General features: G+C 43.2%; 1 protein-coding gene across 3 annotated transcripts; it reads right to left on the bottom strand.

The window, feature by feature from the left end:
* Positions 1-3,404: 3,404 nt before the first annotated feature.
* On the bottom strand, positions 3,405-17,036 carry LOC100592453 (myeloid cell surface antigen CD33). Of its 3 annotated transcripts, none has more exons than XM_012509864.2 (7): positions 16,951-17,018; positions 16,508-16,888; positions 16,025-16,303; positions 15,751-15,798; positions 8,177-8,273; positions 7,754-7,835; positions 3,409-3,903 (listed from the first exon to the last, which is right to left on the bottom strand). In XM_012509864.2, the coding sequence occupies exons 1-7, from the start codon at positions 16,985-16,987 to the stop codon at positions 3,733-3,735; spliced, it is 1,095 nt and encodes a 364-aa protein (XP_012365318.2). In that variant the 5' UTR covers positions 16,988-17,018; the 3' UTR covers positions 3,409-3,732. The 3 variants fall into 3 exon arrangements, with proteins under 3 accessions (XP_003269887.2, XP_012365318.2, XP_012365319.2); XM_012509865.2 differs by lacking the exon at positions 3,409-3,903 and adding an exon at positions 7,464-7,607; XM_003269839.4 differs by lacking the exon at positions 16,508-16,888 and having other exon boundaries at positions 3,405-3,903; positions 16,951-17,036.
* Between the last annotated feature and the right edge of the window lie 1,611 nt (positions 17,037-18,647).

Below are 18,647 nucleotides of genomic sequence, written 5' to 3'. Positions count from 1 at the left end.
TGTGACCAGTGGAGCTCACAGTCCCCAGAGGAGAGGGAGCCAGGAGAAGGGAGGAGGAGGAGGAGAAGGTATAAACTCACCAGATTCAGGAAGTGGTTCAAACAGTGGCCTTTTAGAGGAACAGGCAGAGAGGAACCTAAATTGGGATCTGAGAGATTAGGGAAGGGAAGGAGGCCTGTTTCACAAGAAACCATGAATGTAGGCCAGAAATTGTGTCTTGGTGGGAGGTTAGAACTAGGCACAGGGGTGTTATGCTTTCCTTGCTCATTGAGATAGACTGAATGCTTATGTCCCCCCATATTCATATGTTGAAGCCTAATCACTAGTGTGATGGTATTTGAAGCTGGGGCTTTTGGTAGGTGATTAAGTCATGAGGGTGGAGCCCCCATGAATGGGATTAGCGTCCTTATAAAAGTGACCTCAGAGAGCTCCCTTCCCTGCCTTTCCACCATGTGAGGACACAGCGAGAAGGCATTGTCTATGAATCAGAAAATGAGCCCTCATCAGACGTGGAATCTGCAGGTCCCTTGATCTTGGACTTTCTAGCCTCTAGAACTGTGAGAAATAAATTTCTATTGTTTGTAAGCCACCCAGTTTATGGTAGTTGGCTATAGTAACCCAAACAAACTAAGACACCCAGGCATTGAGTACCAGGTGCCGTGACTGCATATGGGAATCCTCGCACCTCTGGATGGGAAACCTGGAAGACAACCAGGCTTAAGGAAAGATGAGTCCAGTTTGGGGTGCATTAAAAGCATGGAGCCTGTAGGTCATTGGGGGAGATATGTGCAGGAGAATATAGGAGATTAGAGCTTAGGAGAGAGGCCTGGGCTGGAAATGTAACTTGTGAGGCCTCATCAGAGTCCAACCTTGTGGTTCCCACCTGGATTGAGTTCAGGTCATTTCAAAGATTTACTGAGTACACTTCATGTGCTGTGTCCAAGGCTGGACTCTAAAAATACAGGGCTGGACATAGTACAGTTCCTGACCTGGGGAAGCTGACAGTTTGGCGATCAGAACTAGATACTAATATTATCTTATATTAATATAATATAAAAATATTAATATAAAATATTATAAAATTTTTATATTTTATAAAATATAAATATATATAAAATATTAATATAAATTTGATTGGAGTAACACTCATATAGAAAAGGGAGCACATCACAAGTGTTTTACTAAAAATATTAATATAAATTTATAAATTTATATTAATTTTATAAAATCAATATATTATAAAATATTATAAAAATATTATATTTTATAATATAATAATATAAATTTGAAGAGTATAAAATATTAATATAAATTTGATTGAAGAGTAACATTCATATAGAAAAGGGAACACATCACAAGTGTTTTATTAAAAAATTTTTCACGGAGTGATGACATCTGAGCAATTAGTAGCTAGATCAAAAAAAAAGATCCTGGGCTAGGTGCAGTGGCTCATGCCTATAGTTCCAGCACTCTGGGAGGCTGAGGCAGGAGGATTGCTTGAGCTCAGAAGTTCAAAACCAGCCTGGCCAACATGGTGAGACCGTGTCTCTACACAAAACTAAAAAAATTAGTTGGGCGTGATGGTGCATGCCTGTAGTCCCAGCTACTCTGGAGGCTGCCATGGAAAGATGGCTTGAGCCAGGGAGTCATGATGGCACCACTGCACTCCAGCCTGGGTGACAGAGAGATTCTGTCTCAAAAACAAAACACAAACAAACAAAAACCCCCAAAGAACAGATCCTTACCAGAATCTCCCAGAACTCCCTAATGCCCCCTTCTAGTCGTTACTAACCACCAGCCCCTGACCTCTGCCCCACTAGTCACCAGTATCTGGACTTTGAAAACCAAAGATTAGTTGTGTGTGTTTCTAAACCTTATATCAAGTACATCACATAGTATGTACTTTTTGTATCTGGGTTCTTTCACTCAACATCATATTTCTAAGATTCATGCATGTTGTCTGGAGTCATTATTTGCTTCTTCCATTGCAGAAATAATCCATAATTTATTTATCTGTATTACTGTTGATTGGTATTGGGTAGGTTTTATTTTCAGCCATTACAATTAGTGCTGCTATGAACATTCTTCTGTATATTTGAGGAACATTTGTATGCATTTCTGTTGGGTATGCACCTAGGAGTGGTTTGTAACCAGAGGAAACCTGTGCTGCTCCAGCCCCACCTCTGACATCTGCAGGGCTGTCCCCTCCCTGACACACTCACCCTCCCTCCCCAGGATGGGGCAGGTGCCTCAGCAAGCAGCGCCCTCACTGCCCCTGCACCCTGGGCAGTTGCCTCCCATCTATGGGGCGGAGCCACCTGGGGGTCTGGGCTGGGTGAGGTGGACGCTGGGGGGCACCCGCCACTCCCATGTGCAGGGGAGGCAGAGGTGGGCACAGCCTGGCGGGGTCCGGGCTTGGCCTCCCAAAGTGTTGGGATTGCAGGCGTGAGCCACTGCAACACCAGAATCTTCCATTTGTTTATCTAAAGGGTATTATGAGCTTATGGCATAATGCTTTCACCCCCTGTAATGTTTTGGGTGCTGCTGATGAATTTGGGGCTGGTTTTCTTAAACTGATTTTTATCATTTTAATTAGGCTTTTTGGGAGGATGATTGTGACCTTCTTTCTGCCATCTCAATTTAGACATCTACTTTTGAGGTCATTTGGAAGGATAAAAAGATGGTGCCTGATGATGACATGGTGACAGCCCTTCTTGGAAGAGGGATGTGGATTCAAACAGACAGGGAGGAATGCATCAGAATGGGGTCCACAGAGTGTAGGATGTGGCAGTCGAAGAGTAGACTGAGCGAGATTCAGAGCAACATAGAATAGAGGTCAGCACACCACAGCCCATGGGCTGCCTGTTCTGATAAATAGCATTTTGTTGGAACATGGCCATATAATTCATTTTCAGACTGTCTGTGGCTGCTTTGGTGCTACAATGGCAGAATTAAATAGTTGCAAGAGAGACCATATAGCTTGCAAAACTGAACATGTTTACTATCTGGCCCTTTGCTAATCCTGGTTGACCATCTCTGACTTAGAATGTCACAATGAGAAGCTTCAATTTATTCTTGTGGGTTGGGGATCTAGGGAACTATTTTGACTGTGGACAGCTCTGAGTTTTAGAAAATTCCCCAAATGCTAATATGTGATTTTCCCCGTAGCAGGACATAAGGAAAGCAGAAATCCGAGTAGGGGACAGGTGGGATGAAAAGGGAAGATTCAGGAGTGGAGAGAGATGATGTTGGAGGGCAAGTCAGAGAAGATATATATGGTGGGGTTTTGGGCAGCAAGTGAGATGGACATGTTGCTGATATAGTTCCAGGGATCAAATATCACTAATGACTTCTGTTCAAGGGGGAAGGAACCAGTATGCACCAAACTCTCACTGCACCAGGACTGGCGTTTTCTATGTGTACCTTTATTTAATGCTCACAGCATCCCTATGAGATAGGACTTCTTATACCTACTTCACAGAGAAGAAAATGGAGACATGGAAGGTTAAGGAGCTTGTGTGACATCATACACTTAGCAAATGAAAGAGCACAGATTTGATTCCACGACTCTCTGCTTGCAAAGTCTAAAATGATGTTAATATAGCAGGAAACTCACATAATGTCTATAAACCCATTGCCTGTGGGGTGTTAAATCTCCAAGAATCAGCCTTTGGTCCCCGACCTGTAGAGGATGTGGATCTTCTAGCTGAACCCGATGCTCTTGTAGCTTCCTCACTGGGTCCTGACCTCTGAGTATTCGGTGGAGGTGTCCTTGGAAGGATTCATCCCATGAAAGTTGAGAGAAGCATAATGCAGCTCCTCATCTATCTCCACAGTAGGGGCGGCACCTGAACAGCTTGAGGTTTCAGTGGGGCCATGTAACTTGGACTTCTTCTGGTGTTTCTTATGGAGAGGAAAGAAGGGGGTTAGAACAGGGCAGTGAGGAGGGGGACCGGGAGAAGGCAAAGAGGGTCAATGAAGTAAATTTGACTCTGACAGAACATTTATTCACTCTTTCATTCTTTCATCAAGTGTTAATTAATTAAGGCTCTACTTATTCGTTATCTAACATATGTAGCATGTATTGATTGATTCCCAATTCTCTTGAATACTCACAGAGACTAATGTGGAAAAATTCTGGGCAGCTACACTGACATCATCTTTGGCATCTATTATTTTATATTTTATATAAAAATATACATTTTTATTTTTTTATAATTTTTTATAATTAATTTTTATATAAAAATTATGTATTTTACAGACCAGGAAACTAGGTCTCAGAGAGCTTAGGTAATTTCCAAAGTCACACATCTGTTGACACTGAACTCAGCCCCAGGTCTCTGGGACCTCCTGTGTGCTGGGCACTGGATCCTCAGGAGGGAGCAGAGCAGAGCAGAGCAGGGGCCCTGTGATTTCCAGTACTGCAGGGGACGAAGACAGAAACAGACTGGTAATTGCAAATTGTGACAGTGTGCGGATCAACAGGAGAGAGTAGAATGATGGAGGTCTAATAAAACCCAGCCTTTTCCTTGTGGAGCTCATGGTGTGGTAGGGGAAGCTATGGGAATGCAGTTAGTTCAAGTGGTGCAAAGCCCTACACAAACAGGGAACATGGTATCATGAGAGACACAGGAGCAGATGCTGGAGAAATGGCAAGTCTACAGGGTACAACCATTTGCTGGTGCAGGACCATTTCTTGGTTCTAGATTTGGTGCAGTGTTTCTCAAAAGAGTCCTTCAACTCACAGTTTCTGCCTCTTCTCTTCCCATTATCTCTTGAACTCTCTCTAGTCAAGAGATCTTCCTCCAGCAGAAAATCAGATCTGCTTTGCTGTCATACCACTTAGCCTCTCCTCCATGAAGCCCCATCTTCCCTTGGCCACCAACACTACAGCCTGCAATTTCCTGGTCATTGGCTCCTATTCATTCTCAGCTTTCTCACCATTTACACCTCATCTCCCTAACAGTAAGTGCTGGAGGGTTCCAGGGCTGTGTCTGTGGACCCCTTCTCTTCTTTGTAGATTCATCAATTATTGGATGTTGATATGGAAGCCCCCAACCTCTGTGTCTCCCACATGGATCCCTCTTCTGAGCTCTAGACACTTGCCGCTACTTGTCATCTCCACATGGGTGTCTCAGAGGCACCTCGAACTTACAGTAACCAAAATAATGTTTGATATACACTTGAAAATATACTTCTCCTTCAAGGACGGCAATTTTAATCATTGGCAATTTGATTTTTTAAGTTTGAATTCTGAGTAAACCACATGAACATCATCATTGGCATCTATAGACATCTATGACATCTATGGGGTCTTTTTGGACATCCATGACATCTATGATATCTGTGGAACCACCTACGACATCTGAGACACTTATCAAGCAGAGCCCGTTAGCTATCTTTGCTCATGCCTTGCATGCCCTCCGTCACTCCATTTGGAAATACTGTTGACTCCACCTTCAAGATGTATCCGGGACCCAATTTCTCCACATCAGATTCATTATTTTTACTTGGGACTAAGTCTGAGTCAGTCATCTCTTGGCTTGATTATCTGTGCATCCTCTATTCTGGTATCTTCTCTTCTATACTACGTGCTAGAGTTTCTTACAGAGCAGCCAGAGTGACTCCCACTAAAATGAGTGTCAGCTCATGTCACTCTTCTGCTCTAAACGCATCAATAACTATGATGGACTTAGGATCCTGCAATATTTGCAGCTCCTATGTCTCTTCAACTTCATTTCCTACCTACCATTGTTCAGTCCACACTCCACCCCCAACATGCAACTCTGCCTTATCCACACTGTCCTACTTTGTTTCTCTAAAACATCAGACGTGCTCCAGCCTCAGAGCCATGGTACTTGCTGCTTCCTCGATGATTCTCTGCTGCTTATACTGTACTCACTTTCTTTCTGTAGGTGTTTGCCCAAAGGCCACTCTTTGGCCCCCAGGACTGTCCAATCCATTCTCCCATTTCATTTCCTGCCATAGCACTTATTTCATGCCTATTTCATGTATATTTGCACTACTTATTTGTTCATTATTTTCATCCCTTTCCCCAATAAATGTTAAGCCCTGATAGGAGGAATATTTTATATTTGTAAACTATGTGTTTATAAAAATACAGAATGGCACAAGGACCTAGAACAATTGGCAAATGGGATTATATAGATATTTGCAGAATGAATGGGTGCTGGTTGACCCTGTGTTCAAAAACATTACTGTGGTGTTCACTTTAGTCAGAGTTAAATAAATTAAAAAAAAAAATCAGAGCTTGAAGGATGCACTGGAGTTGGGTAGGTAGCTATTAGGCATATGAGGAGAAGGGGACAGCCCAGAAAAGATTCTGAGATGAAAAAGCTTGCCCTGCTTGAGGTGATTGAGTGGCTAATGTTGGGGGAGCATAGCGCTGAAGGGGACTCTGGTTTTCCTGCTCCAAATGCCAGACCAAGTTGTTGGAATGCCAATCTTTCAGGAGTGTAGAGAAGCAGTGCATTTCAAACTTGAGAATGATGGGACAATTACCTTTTAGGGAGGTAATGCTAATGTTCTGGAGAGGAGAAATGGGAGGTGAGGCTGCAGCAGAATAACGAGTAAGAGGGGCTCTCGGCTCAGAAGGAGTGGTTGTGTTAAGCCGTGTTCAGAGGAAGCTCAGACATGCATCGTAGCATACTGACACAAGAAGAAGATATGGAGGACTGGGGCAGGAGGGGGCCATGTCTCCGGTTGGGTAATGGGGACAAGAGTGCCATTAGTGAGATGGAGAACCCATCAGAAGAAGTATGTTTAGGGGTGTGTCAACCAAGTGTTTCTGATGTTTTGACATCTGGGGCATTGCTGACCCTTGAGAGACTGCCTCTCCCAAGGATAGTAGATTTCTAGAGCTAATAAAGGACTTGCATACAAGTGCACCTTTCATGTGCAAACCAGTCAATCTAAAGCCCACACTACCAGCTGGATCTTTTATTGAGCTCTTATACTCCAGGCCACAATCCTCCTTAATAAACCCAGGGCCACGTACCAGACAACTAGAGACAACTCCTACACCCCAGAGTCTGCTGAAATTGTTTTAAGTAGCCAATCCTAAACCTGCCTAGCTTGCTTACCCTGTCTTGCCCATTATTTTCCATGAAAGTCACAGTGAAGGCTCTTGTCCCATTTTCTCCTTGCTCCCTCTGCTTCCTGACTGACCCTGGTGCTTCTCCATATGGCCTTGCATGGTGTGGTGTGCCCTCTCGGGAACGGTGAATAAGAAACTTTTTTTTTTTCTTTTTGGGCCAGAGTCTCGCTCTGTCGCCCAGGCTGGAGTGCAGTGGTGCTATCTCGGCTCACTACAAGCTCCACCTCCTGGGTTCACACCATTTTCCTGCCTCAGCCTCCCAAGTAGCTGGGACTACAGGTGCCTGCCACCATGCCCGGCTAATTTTTTTGTAGTTTTAGTAGAGACGGGGTTTCACTGTGCTAGCCAGGATGGTCTCGATCTCCTGACCTCGTGATCCACCCACCTTGGCCTCCAAAAGTGCTGGGATTACAGGTGTGAAACACTGCGCCCGGCCAAGAAACTATCTTTTCAATGGCCATCATCTCCTGATCTGTTGGCCTCAACATACCTGAAAAATATTAAAACCTACGCTGTTAAACAGGAGGAAAGACAATAAGCTCAGTTCTGGAAATGCTGAGTGGGGCATGACTGTGGGCCACGTTGGGAGGAGATGTCTACAGGGCAGACTGGATGCCAGGATGCCCCATCACTCACCGGGGAGGCTGGCCCTGTGGCAGGGTGGGTGTCATTCCTGCCCACTGCTGTCCTGGCTGCTTTCTTCCTGTGGGTCTTCACTCTGATGGGAGACACCAGGGTCTTTGAGCCTGGTTTTCTCAGGCTGTGTGGCCATTGTTATGAGCCTGGAATGAGGGACTTTGGCAGGTAAAGGGTGGGATTAATCCAGGAGCCCTCAAACAAGACTTAGTAACAAGGTCTCCCTCTACCTCCCACTCCTTGGACATCTGAGATCAGGGCCCTAGAATAGACCCATGCCTAGCCCAGTGGCTACAGGCTGGATTCTGTACATCATCACGCCCCCTGCCCTTTCTCCAGCCCTCACAGCCCCTCCTGGACCCTTCTACACCAGGTCTATCCTCTTCACCTCTGGCCCATGCCTGACCCAGAGAAAATGCTCACATGAAGAAGATGAGGCAGAGACAAAGAGCGAGCAGGGCAGTAATACCGGCTCCTCCGATGGCCCCATGAACCACTCCTGCTCTGGTCTCTTGTTTCCCTGCAGACAAAAAAGACGGGGTGAACTCTAATCTGGATAAACAGGTATGTGTATCCTCCTCTCCAGCATGTAGAGAGGGGTGACTTAGTGTAGTAAGGATTAACCTTACTACAGGTTAATCTTACAGTCCTCACAAGCTCTGAGCACAGTTGGAAGAGCTACCAGGAATTCACACAGCTGCATGGTTCTGGATTAGGAGCACTTGGTGTGCACTCCCAACTCCCTAACCAGCCCCTGTGGGCAAGCTGCTACAACACAGCACCATCTTGAGACCACAGCCATCTCTGGAGTGCACCCTCCTCTGGGGGCCAGTGGCCATGCACCTCTTTATCATTGTAACTCCATCTTCATTCCACTAAGCCTGCAGTAGTGGCTGAATACCACAATTAGAGCTGCATGGAGCCTGGGCCCAGGATTGGCTGGGACTCTGGCCCTGAGCAGCAGAGAAACCAACCCCTGCTGCCTGTACTTCCAGCTGGAGGAAAAGTCTTATAGTCCCACTCAGGGCGAACACACAACTGAGTTGGCCAAACTACTGTGCACGCTCACCTGAATGGGAGAGACCTCTGAGCCAACAAAAAGCTGATACATCCCCAGGCTGGGGAAGTGGTTATGTGCTCACACACAGGCCCTGAAAAACAGCCTTATGGTGCCCAGCCCCCTTCTGTGGCATGCCACTGGCCTGCCCAAAGGCCACTCTCCCACAATTAGGGCCTGAGAAACAGCCTTGTGAGCCAAACCTTTTAGACATGACCCCAGGCAGATTGAGCAGCTGTGTGCTTGCATTCCAGGCCTGAGAAACAGCCCCATGGGCTACCACTGGCTGGTATACCCCCTAGGCCAGCTGAGCAGCCTTACACTCACATCCCAAACCCTAGATAAAGCTGTGAGTGCTACTCCTGGCAAAAATACACCTAGGCCAGCCAAGAGTCATTCAGCTTCATCTCAGCCCTGCAAAACAGCCATGTTGGCACCTCCAGCAGATATGCCCCCAGGTCAGCCAAGTAGTTGGGCACCTATGTCCCATTGTTTTAATTCATGACTTGAAAGAGAAATTTAACAGAGAGATAGATATTATATAAAAGAACGAAGCAGAACTCCTACAGCTGAGAACTCAGTAAATGAAATAAAAAACTGCAATTGAGAGCTTCAAGAACAGACTAGGCCAAGAAGAAAAAATAATTTCTGAACTTGAAGACAGATCTTCTGAAATAACACAGGTAGGTAAAACTAAGAGAATAAAATAGAATGAAGGAAACCTACAGGACTCATGGGATGCAGTCAAGCAAATATTCACATTATGGGATTTCTAGGAGGAGAAGAGAATGGAAAAGGTGTAGAAAACGTATTTAATCCAATAATAGGTGAAAACTTCCCAAGCCTTGGGAACTAGAAGGACATCCAGGTCCAGGAAGCTCAAAGTACTCTCAAAATATTCAACCCAAGCAAGTCCTCTCCAAAGCTCATTATGCCAAATTGTCAAAAGTCAAGTAAAGAATTCTAAAAACAGCAAAGTAAAAGTATCTAGTCACATATAGGATTATCCTTATTAGACTAACAGTGAGTTTCTCAGCAGTAACATTATAGGCCAGGAGAGAATGGGATGACATACTCAAAGTACTGAAAGATAAAAAACTTACCAGTCAAAAATACTATACCCAGAAAAGCTATCTTTCAGAAAAGAAGGAGAAATAAAATATTTCATAGATAAGCAAAAACTAAGGGAATTCTAATCACTCTTAGACTGGCCTTACAAGAAGTGCTCAAGGGGCCAGGCACGGTGTGGCTCATGCCTATATTCCCAGCACATCAAGAGGTGAAGGCAGGCAGGTGGATCACTTGAGCTCCGTAATTTGAGACCAGCTTAGGCAAATGGCAGCACCCTACCTCTACAAGAAATACACAAATTAGCTGGGCGTGGTGGCACATGCCTGTAGTCCCAGCTACTTGGGAGGTTAAGGCAGGCAGATTGCTTAAACCCAGGAGGTCGAGACTATAGTGAGCCGTGATCATGCCACTGCACTCCCGCCTGGGCGACAGAGCGAGACACTTTCTCAAAAATAAAAATAAATAAGAGAAGAAAAAGAAAAGAAATGCTCAAAGGAGTCTTACATCTGGAAGTGAAAAGGCAAAACCATGTGAAATTAAAACTCACTGACAGCCCATACATAAAGAAGAAAGAGAAAGGAATCAAATCTTATCACTACAAAAAAAAAAAAAGTCAGCCAACCACAAAAAGAAACAATAGGAGGGGAAGTAAGGATCCAGGAATATATAAAACAATCAGAAAACAATCAATGAAATGAAAATAACCTATTAATAATAATGTGTATGTAAATGGATTAAATCGTCCCATTTAAAATATATAGACTGCCTGAATGAAAAGAAAATCTAGACTCAGTTTTTTGGGGTGATCGGACCCAACACCAGGCCATGGGGGCCACGAAGTCCAGCGGAGTCAAAGGAATGAGACAAGACAAGTTAATAGTACATAAAGTGAGTCCAGGGGGCCGACACTAGTATGGAGGCTGTGAAGGCCCCGAGCTCTGGGAGCCCACACTATTTATTGGCAATCAAACAAAGAAGCAGGTGGTGAGGACGTGTGGAAGTGGGGATGGACAAATGAGAACATGAGGACGTTGGGGTAGAAAGGTAGCAGTGCATCAAGCATAGCTGTGAAGGTTTAGCATATGCTCTGCTACTTGAAATAATGGAGAACAAGTTCTTTTCACTCAAGATACAATCAATTTATGATCCTGGGAGAGCAAGAAGCAAGGGGCTAGCAAGTCTGGACACATTCCAGAGGCCATGAGGGGTTTTATGCCCAGAGCCCTGGATTCTTTCCAAGCCACGAGGAGTTTTATGCCCTGGGCTTAGATTGTAGTGCAGCACGGCAGCCTTCCACCCTTAGGCACAGAACTTGGTGTTCCATAGGCCACGAGGGGTTTGAGACCCTGGACCCAGGACATGTTCCAAGACTCTTTTACATTATGTCAGACAAGCAAGCCCTGCCTCGGCCCTTCTACCAACACAGCTATATACTGCTTACAAGAAACTTATCTCACCTATAAGACATACATAGACTGAAAAGGAAGAGATGGAAAAAGACATTCTACCCAAGTGGAAATGAAAGGAAGCAGGAATAGCTATACTTATCTCAGACAAAACAGACTACAAGTCAAAAGCTGTAAAGAGACAAAGAAGGACATTATATTATTATAAAGGGATCAGTTCAGCACTGTAATATAACAACTGTAAATATATATGCACACAACACCAGAGCACCAGATATGTAAAGCAAATATTATTAGATATAAAGGGAGAGATAGACTCCAATACAGTAATAGTTGAGGACTTCAATGCCCCACTCTCAGCATTGAACAAATCATCTAGACAAGATTAACAAATAAACATTGGATTTAAACTGCACCATATGCCAAATGAACCTAAGATATTTACAGAACATTTCAACCGACAGCTGCAGAATACACATTGGTTTCATCAGCACGTGCAACATTCCCAAGGATTGACCGTATGTTAGAACACAAAACAAGTGCCAAAAATTTTAAACAATCAAAATTGTATCAAGTATCTTATTTGACTACAATTGAGTAAAACTAAAAATCAATACCAAGAGAAACATTCCAAACTATACAAATACACAGAAATGAAACAAAATGATTCTAAATGACCAATAGTGAAGGAAGAAATTAAGAATGATATTTAAAAATTCCTCAAAATAAATAAAAATAGAAATAAAATATACCAAAACCTATGGGACACAGCAAAAACAGTTTTAAGAAACAACTTGAGAGAAATAAATGCCTACATCAAACAATTAGACAAATTTCAAGTAAACCATTTAACTGCATTCCAAGAAACTAGAAAGCAAGAACAAACCAAATCCAAAATCAGCAGAATGAAAGAAATCATAAAGATCAGAGCAGAAATAAATGAAATTGAAAAAAAAATCAATGAACAAGTTGGCTTTTTGAAAAAATAAATAAAATTGACAATCATTAGCTGGACTAAGAAAGAGACAGAAGACATAAATTAATAAAATCATAAATAAAAAGAAGATGTCACAATGGTTACCACAGAAATACACAGGATCTTAGACACTACTATGAACAACATGCCAACAGATTTGAAAGTCTAGAAGAAACAGATAAGTTCCTGGACACATATAATCTACCAAGATTGATCAAGAAGAAATAGAAAACCTCAACAGACAAACAACAAGTAATGAGATTGAATGAATAATAAAAGGCCTCCCAACAAAGAAAATTCCAGGGCTGGATGGCTTCAGTGCTGAACTTTACTGAACCTTTAAAGAAAAAAATTATACCAACTCTTCTCAAACTATTCCAAGAAATTGAAGTGGAGGCAACTCTTCCTAACTCATTCTACAAGGCCAGCATAACCATGACACCAAAATCAGAAAGGAGACAATGAAAAAAGAAAACTAGAGGCCAATATCCCTGATGAACATAGATGCAAAAATATCCAACAAAATAGTAGCAAATCAAATCCAACAATACATCAAAAAGATAATATACCATGATGAAGTAGGATTAATCCCAGAAAGGCAAGAATGATTCAACATATGCAAACCAATAAATGTTATACATATGTCAACAGAATGAAGGACATAAACCATATGATCACCTAAATAGTTGCAGAATAAAAAACATGTGTTAAAATTCAATATTGCTTCATGACAGAAACTCTCAATAAATTAGGTATAGAAGGAAAGTACCTCAACACAAAAAAGGCCATATATGACAAACCCATGGCTAACATCATACTGAATGGAGAAAAGCTGAAATCTTCTCCTCTAGGAACTGGATGTCCACTGTTACAACTCTTATTTAACATAGTACTGAAAGTCCTAGCCAGAGCAATTAAGCAAGAGAAAGAAATAAAAACCATCCAAATCGGAAAGGAGGAAGTCAAATTGTCTCTGCAAATAACATACAAAAACCTAAAGACTTGGCCAGGCATGGTGGCTCATGCCTGTAATTCCAGCACTTTGGGAGGCCAAGGTGGGCAGATTGTTTAAGGCCAGGAGTTCAAGACCAGCCTGGCCAACATGGTGAAATTCCATCTCAAAAACAAAACAAAACAAAAAAACCTAAAGACTCTAACAAAAAAACTCTCAGAACTGATAAATGAATTTAGTAAATTTTCAGGATACAAAATCAATGCACAAAAGTCAGTAGCATTTCTATACACAATGAATTAGCTGAAAATAAATCAAGAAGGCAATCACATTTACAATAGCTATAAGAGAATGAAGTATACCTAGGAATAAATTTAACCAAGGAGGTGACAGACCTCAATAAGAAAAACTACAAAACACTGAGGAAATAAACTGAAGAGGATACAGACAAATGGGAAGACATTCCTTACTCATCAGATGAATTAATATTGCTAAAATGATTATACTACCCAAAGAAATCTACAGATTCAAACCTGGCTCTATCAAAATATCAATGTCATTCTTCACAGAATTAGAAGAAACAATCTTAAAATTCATATGGAACCAAAAATAGCCTGAATAGTCAAAGCAATCCTAAGCAAAAAGAACAAAGCTGGAGGTATCACACTACAAGATTTCAAAATTTCAAAACTAGAAAATTTCAAAATTTCAAAAATTTAAAGATTTCAAAACTACAAAGCTGCAATAACCAAAACAGCATGATATTGGCATAAAAGCAGAAACATACACCAACACTACATAATAGAGAACACCGAAATTAACCCACTATCTACAGCCAACTGAATTTTGACAAATGCATGAAGAACACTCATTGAGGAAAGAGCAGTTTCTTTAATAAATGATGCTGGGAAAACTGGTGCCATATGCAGAAGAATGACACTAGACTCACACCTCTCATCCTATACAAAAATCAATTCAAAATGGATCAAAGACCTGAATATAAGACACAAAAATTTTTAAAATACTAGAATAAAACATTGGGGAAATGCTTTAGGACATTGGTCTGGAAAAATATTTTATGACTAAGACCTCACTAGCACAAGCAACAAAAGCAAAAGTAAATAAATGAGATGATATCAAGCTAAAAGGCTTCTATGCAGAAAGGAAACAACCAACAGAGTGAAAAGGCAACCTACAGAATAGGAGAAAATATTTGTCAGCTATTCATCTGACAAGTGATTCATATCCAGAATATATGAGGAACTCATACATCTCAATGGCAAAGAAACCCAATCTCATTTAAAAATGGGCAAATTATCTGAGTAGACATTTCTCAAGAAAAGATATACAGATGGCCAACAAGTGTATATGAAAAATGCTCAACATCACCAATCACCAGGGAAATGCAAATCATAACCACAATGAGGTAACATCACTCCAGTTGGGAGGACTATGATAAAAAAAAGATGAAAATTAACAAATGATGGTGAGGATGTAGAGAAGAGGGAACTCTTATAAACTTTTGACCAGAATGTAAACTAGTATAACCACTATGGAGAAGAGTATGGAAGTTTCTCAAAAAACTACAAATAAAACTACCATATGATCCAGCAACCCCACTACTGGGCATTTATAGAAAGGAAAGGAAATCAGTATATTGAAGAAACATCTGCACCTCAGTGTTTTTTGCAGCATTATCCACAATAGGAAGATATGAAATAAACCTAAGTGTCCAACAACAGATGAATAAATAAAGGAAATGTGGCATATATACACAATGGATTATCATTCAGTCATAAAAAATAATGAAATCTTGTTATTCAGTATAACATAGATTGAACTAGAGGACATTATGTTAAATGAATAAGCTAGGAACAGAAAGTTTAATACCACATGTTCTCACTCATAAGTGGAAGCTACAAGAAGTTGATTTCATGGAAGTAAAAAGTAGAACAGAATAATAAGGGCTGGGAAGGTTAGGGGAACAGTGATAAGGAGAGAGATTTGTTGAAGGATACAAGATTACACCTGGAAAGGAAGAATAAGTTCTGGTATTCTATACCACTGTAGGATGACTATGGTTAACAATAATAGATGGTTTCAAATAGCTAGAAAGGGGGTATCGAATGTTCCCAACAACAATGAAATAATAAATGAAATAATAATGAAATAATGAAATAAAACAACAATGAAAGAATAAATGAAATAATAAATTACCCTGATCTGATTACTATACATTATTAGTCTGGAAACATCACTATGCCATCCATAAATATGTACTATTATTACATATCAATTAAAAATAAAATACCACAAGACATTCAGCAACAGCAGGGAGACAAAGAGCATTATTTGTATGGGCAAGGAGGAAGTTGCTAGTCATCCCCAAATATCCTTTTCCAAGGTGCCTGATGTCTACCCGTGTCTAACTGCAGGCCTTGCCTCTGAATATTTGACTCTGAAAGTCCAGATCTGACCAAACCTGACACAGACTCAGTGTCAGTAACAGCCCCAGGCGGGGAGGCTCCTTCCTACCTGAGCCATCTCCTAGAAAGATACCAGTTGTTGGGTTCTGTGGAGCATCTAGGAGAGGAAGAGAGGATTTCCTTCAGTTGGGGGTAGAGATGAGATAAGGGTAGGCATTTCCCCTTCTCCTGCCAGAAACCACAGAAATGCAGAAGGAACAGGGCTCATGTCCTTCTGGCTCCCGAACTCAGCCAGGCCTCCAGGACACTAAATGTCCCCAGAACCAGCCCATCCTGTCTCCCCTACATCCTCAGGGACCCTAGCATCCTGGCTCAGCACTTACAGGTGACATTGAGCTGGATGGTTCTCTCCGTAGTCACACCAGCTCCAGGGAACTTCACCTGACAGGTCAGGTTGGTGCCGTGGTCCTGGGGCCGGGCGGTGATCATGAGCACCGAGGAGTGAGTAGTCCTGGGGCCCAGGGAGGTGGGGGCAGCTGACAACCAGGAGAAGATCGGGGGTGTTCCCTGCTCACAGGCCCAGGGCACAGAGCAGGTCAGGTTTTTGGAGTGGCCGGGGTCTAGGGCGCCAGGGATGAGGATTTTGGGCCTGTTGGTCAAGTCTAGTGAGGAGAAAGGGGGGATGCAGAATCAGGAGGGAGGGTCCAGGTGAGGGCCTGAGAGAAGATCAACCTCCGGTCAAGCTTCCCCGCTAAGCACGACAGGCTTTACCCCTAAACCCCTCCCAGTACCAGGGTCCCATCCCAGCCCTGCTCTGCAGTACCCATGAACTTCCCTTGTGGCCACTTCTGAAGCCCGTGCCTCACCTGTCACATGCACAGAGAGCTGGGGAGATTTGTAACTGTATTTTGTTCTTCCTCTCTCCATCCGAAAGAAGTATGAACCATTATCCCTCCTCCTGGCATCCATGATGCTCAGGGAGCAGTTGTTCCTACTGAGATCCCCAAGGAGGTGGAATCGGCCTTGAGTCTCCTGCTGTACTTCTTGATCTAGCTTGTTTGTGGCCACTGGAGAGTCCCAGGATACAATGGCTCCTTCCCGGAACCAGTAACCATGAACTGGGGAATTCCTGTCGTAGTGGGGTATGGGATGGGAGAAAGTGCAGGGCACGAGGACGCACAAACCCTCCTGTACTGTCACTGACTCCTGCACTTGCAGCCAGATTTTTGGATCCATAGCCAGGGCCCCTGTGGGGAAACGAGGGTCAGCTCGGCCCAGCCCGACAACCCCTCTCCCCGCAGCCACTCACCTGCCCACAGCAGGGGCAGCAGTAGCAGCAGCAGCATGTCTGAGGCAGAGGCTTCCTGGGCTCCCCGTGTGAGCCGAGAAGAGGAAGGGAGTGGAGGGGAAGAGCTACAGGGCCCGACAGGAAGCTGGGGAGGAGCAGGAGACCTCAGCCCTGCATGGAAGAGGAACCTTAGACCCACACGTGCTCAGAGCTTGTCGCCTCCACACAGATTGACCCTCATGGGCCAGAGATGCCAGAGACCCACCCAGAGAGGGGAGGAGATGGAGCAGAATCTGAGTCCTGCCTTCCAGGAGCACCAGAGCCTGGATCAGTACCTTCGGGGCCATCTGAGACATGCGAACCCCATGTCTAAAGTCCTTCCACTCTGAGGTGCTTTTCTGTGCACAACTGTTTACACCAGGGCTGATCACTGCTGGCCTGGCCCGAGTCACAGCCTCACCTAGATCTATGGGGTGATTAGTCCAGCAGGATATAGGATTCTATAGGGTCCGTGTGAGTGTCCAGGGCAGAGAAACAAAGAAGAGTCCTAGGTAAAGTGAAGGTGGCAGCCATTCATTTATTCATTCATTCACTAAAGATATAGTGAGTGACAGAGCAGGAGCACCGCCATCTCGGACTAACACTGCCACTTTAAGTTCCAATTCCCTTTCTAGCCTCATGCATTTCAAGGAAATCACTTCTCTGCTAACTACAAGCAACCAGAAAGAGCAGACAGTGAAACACAGATAAGACAGCTCGGGCACAGAGGGAGGTGGGGGGAGAGTCTCTTGAGTTACTGCCAAACTTCACCCTCATACAATGGGCCCTAGTAAAACAGTGGGCCTTAATAAGCACATTCCTTTCCATTCAGGTGCACTAAGATAGGGAAGCTAAAAGCAGACTCGGTGGGTATGCCTGTAGCTGCAGAAAGATGTATGGGTACAGACACACACCTCTCCCTCCCAGACAAGCACAACAAAGAGACTCAGAAGCAGTCCAAGTCTCTGATAAACTCTCCCACCCTAAATGCTTAAAAGCTCGTAGTCTGTAAGAGAGTGTGCCTCTGACCTAACTCAGCCAGAAATTCCTCTCAGGTTTGTTTTCTCTAAAACCTGTCTTGACTGGCGAGCCACCATTCATGTTTCTTTCCTCTTTCTTTAATTCTTACAGTAAGCCTTGTGTGTAGGTAGGGCTTGAGAAGACATGCCACTGACCTGATTCCTGCCCTTGAGATACTCCCCATCCATAGCCTCATGTCCTCACCACACACACACATACTGTCCGGCTTTAGAGCTGTGAAAAGTTGGGAACTTGCCATGTATCATGGTAGCATATTGGAAATTTTAAAAGAAATATGACTATAGAATGTTCCCCTGGCAGCTAGTACACTGATTTACACAGTGTCAATGACATCTCCAAAATAAGAACCACGCAGCATCTCCCTGTAAAACAAAAGGGAGAACACGTGTTCTATGAACCAGTGCAGAAAAAACTTCTTTTCCATTCATGCTGCCATTTGGTGCAGTGTGGGCAGAAGCAAGTTTTTTTAGAGGCTCATCATATGGATGAACATTTTCTTTCATGTAAAAATCTGCTTCTCACAGTTAAATATGGCCCAAAGACAGAATAGTTCCAGACAACATGAGTGGAATGTACAGACAAAATTAAACTTTAGGTCCAGCTACATGGTTTTCCATATCACTGTGTGTAGTATGCAT

Source organism: Nomascus leucogenys, chromosome 10 (genome assembly GCF_006542625.1).
Source record: "Nomascus leucogenys isolate Asia chromosome 10, Asia_NLE_v1, whole genome shotgun sequence".
Lineage (NCBI taxonomy): Eukaryota > Metazoa > Chordata > Mammalia > Primates > Hylobatidae > Nomascus > Nomascus leucogenys.
This window is presented reverse-complemented; position numbering and strand designations above follow the sequence as displayed.

Bases quoted from the DNA above. Each gene is read 5' to 3' on its own strand.
- LOC100592453 (XM_012509864.2), bottom strand. From the start codon at position 16,987: ATGCTGCTGCTGCTACTGCTGCCCCTGCTGTGGGCAG. The intron at 16,304-16,507 runs GTGAGGCACGGG...TCTCCTCACTAG, and splicing joins GCTCTCTGTGCATGTGACAG to ACTTGACCAACAGGCCCAAA. The intron at 8,274-15,750 runs GTAGGAAGGAGC...TTTTGTCTGCAG, and splicing joins CTTTCTAGGAGATGGCTCAG to GGAAACAAGAGACCAGAGCA.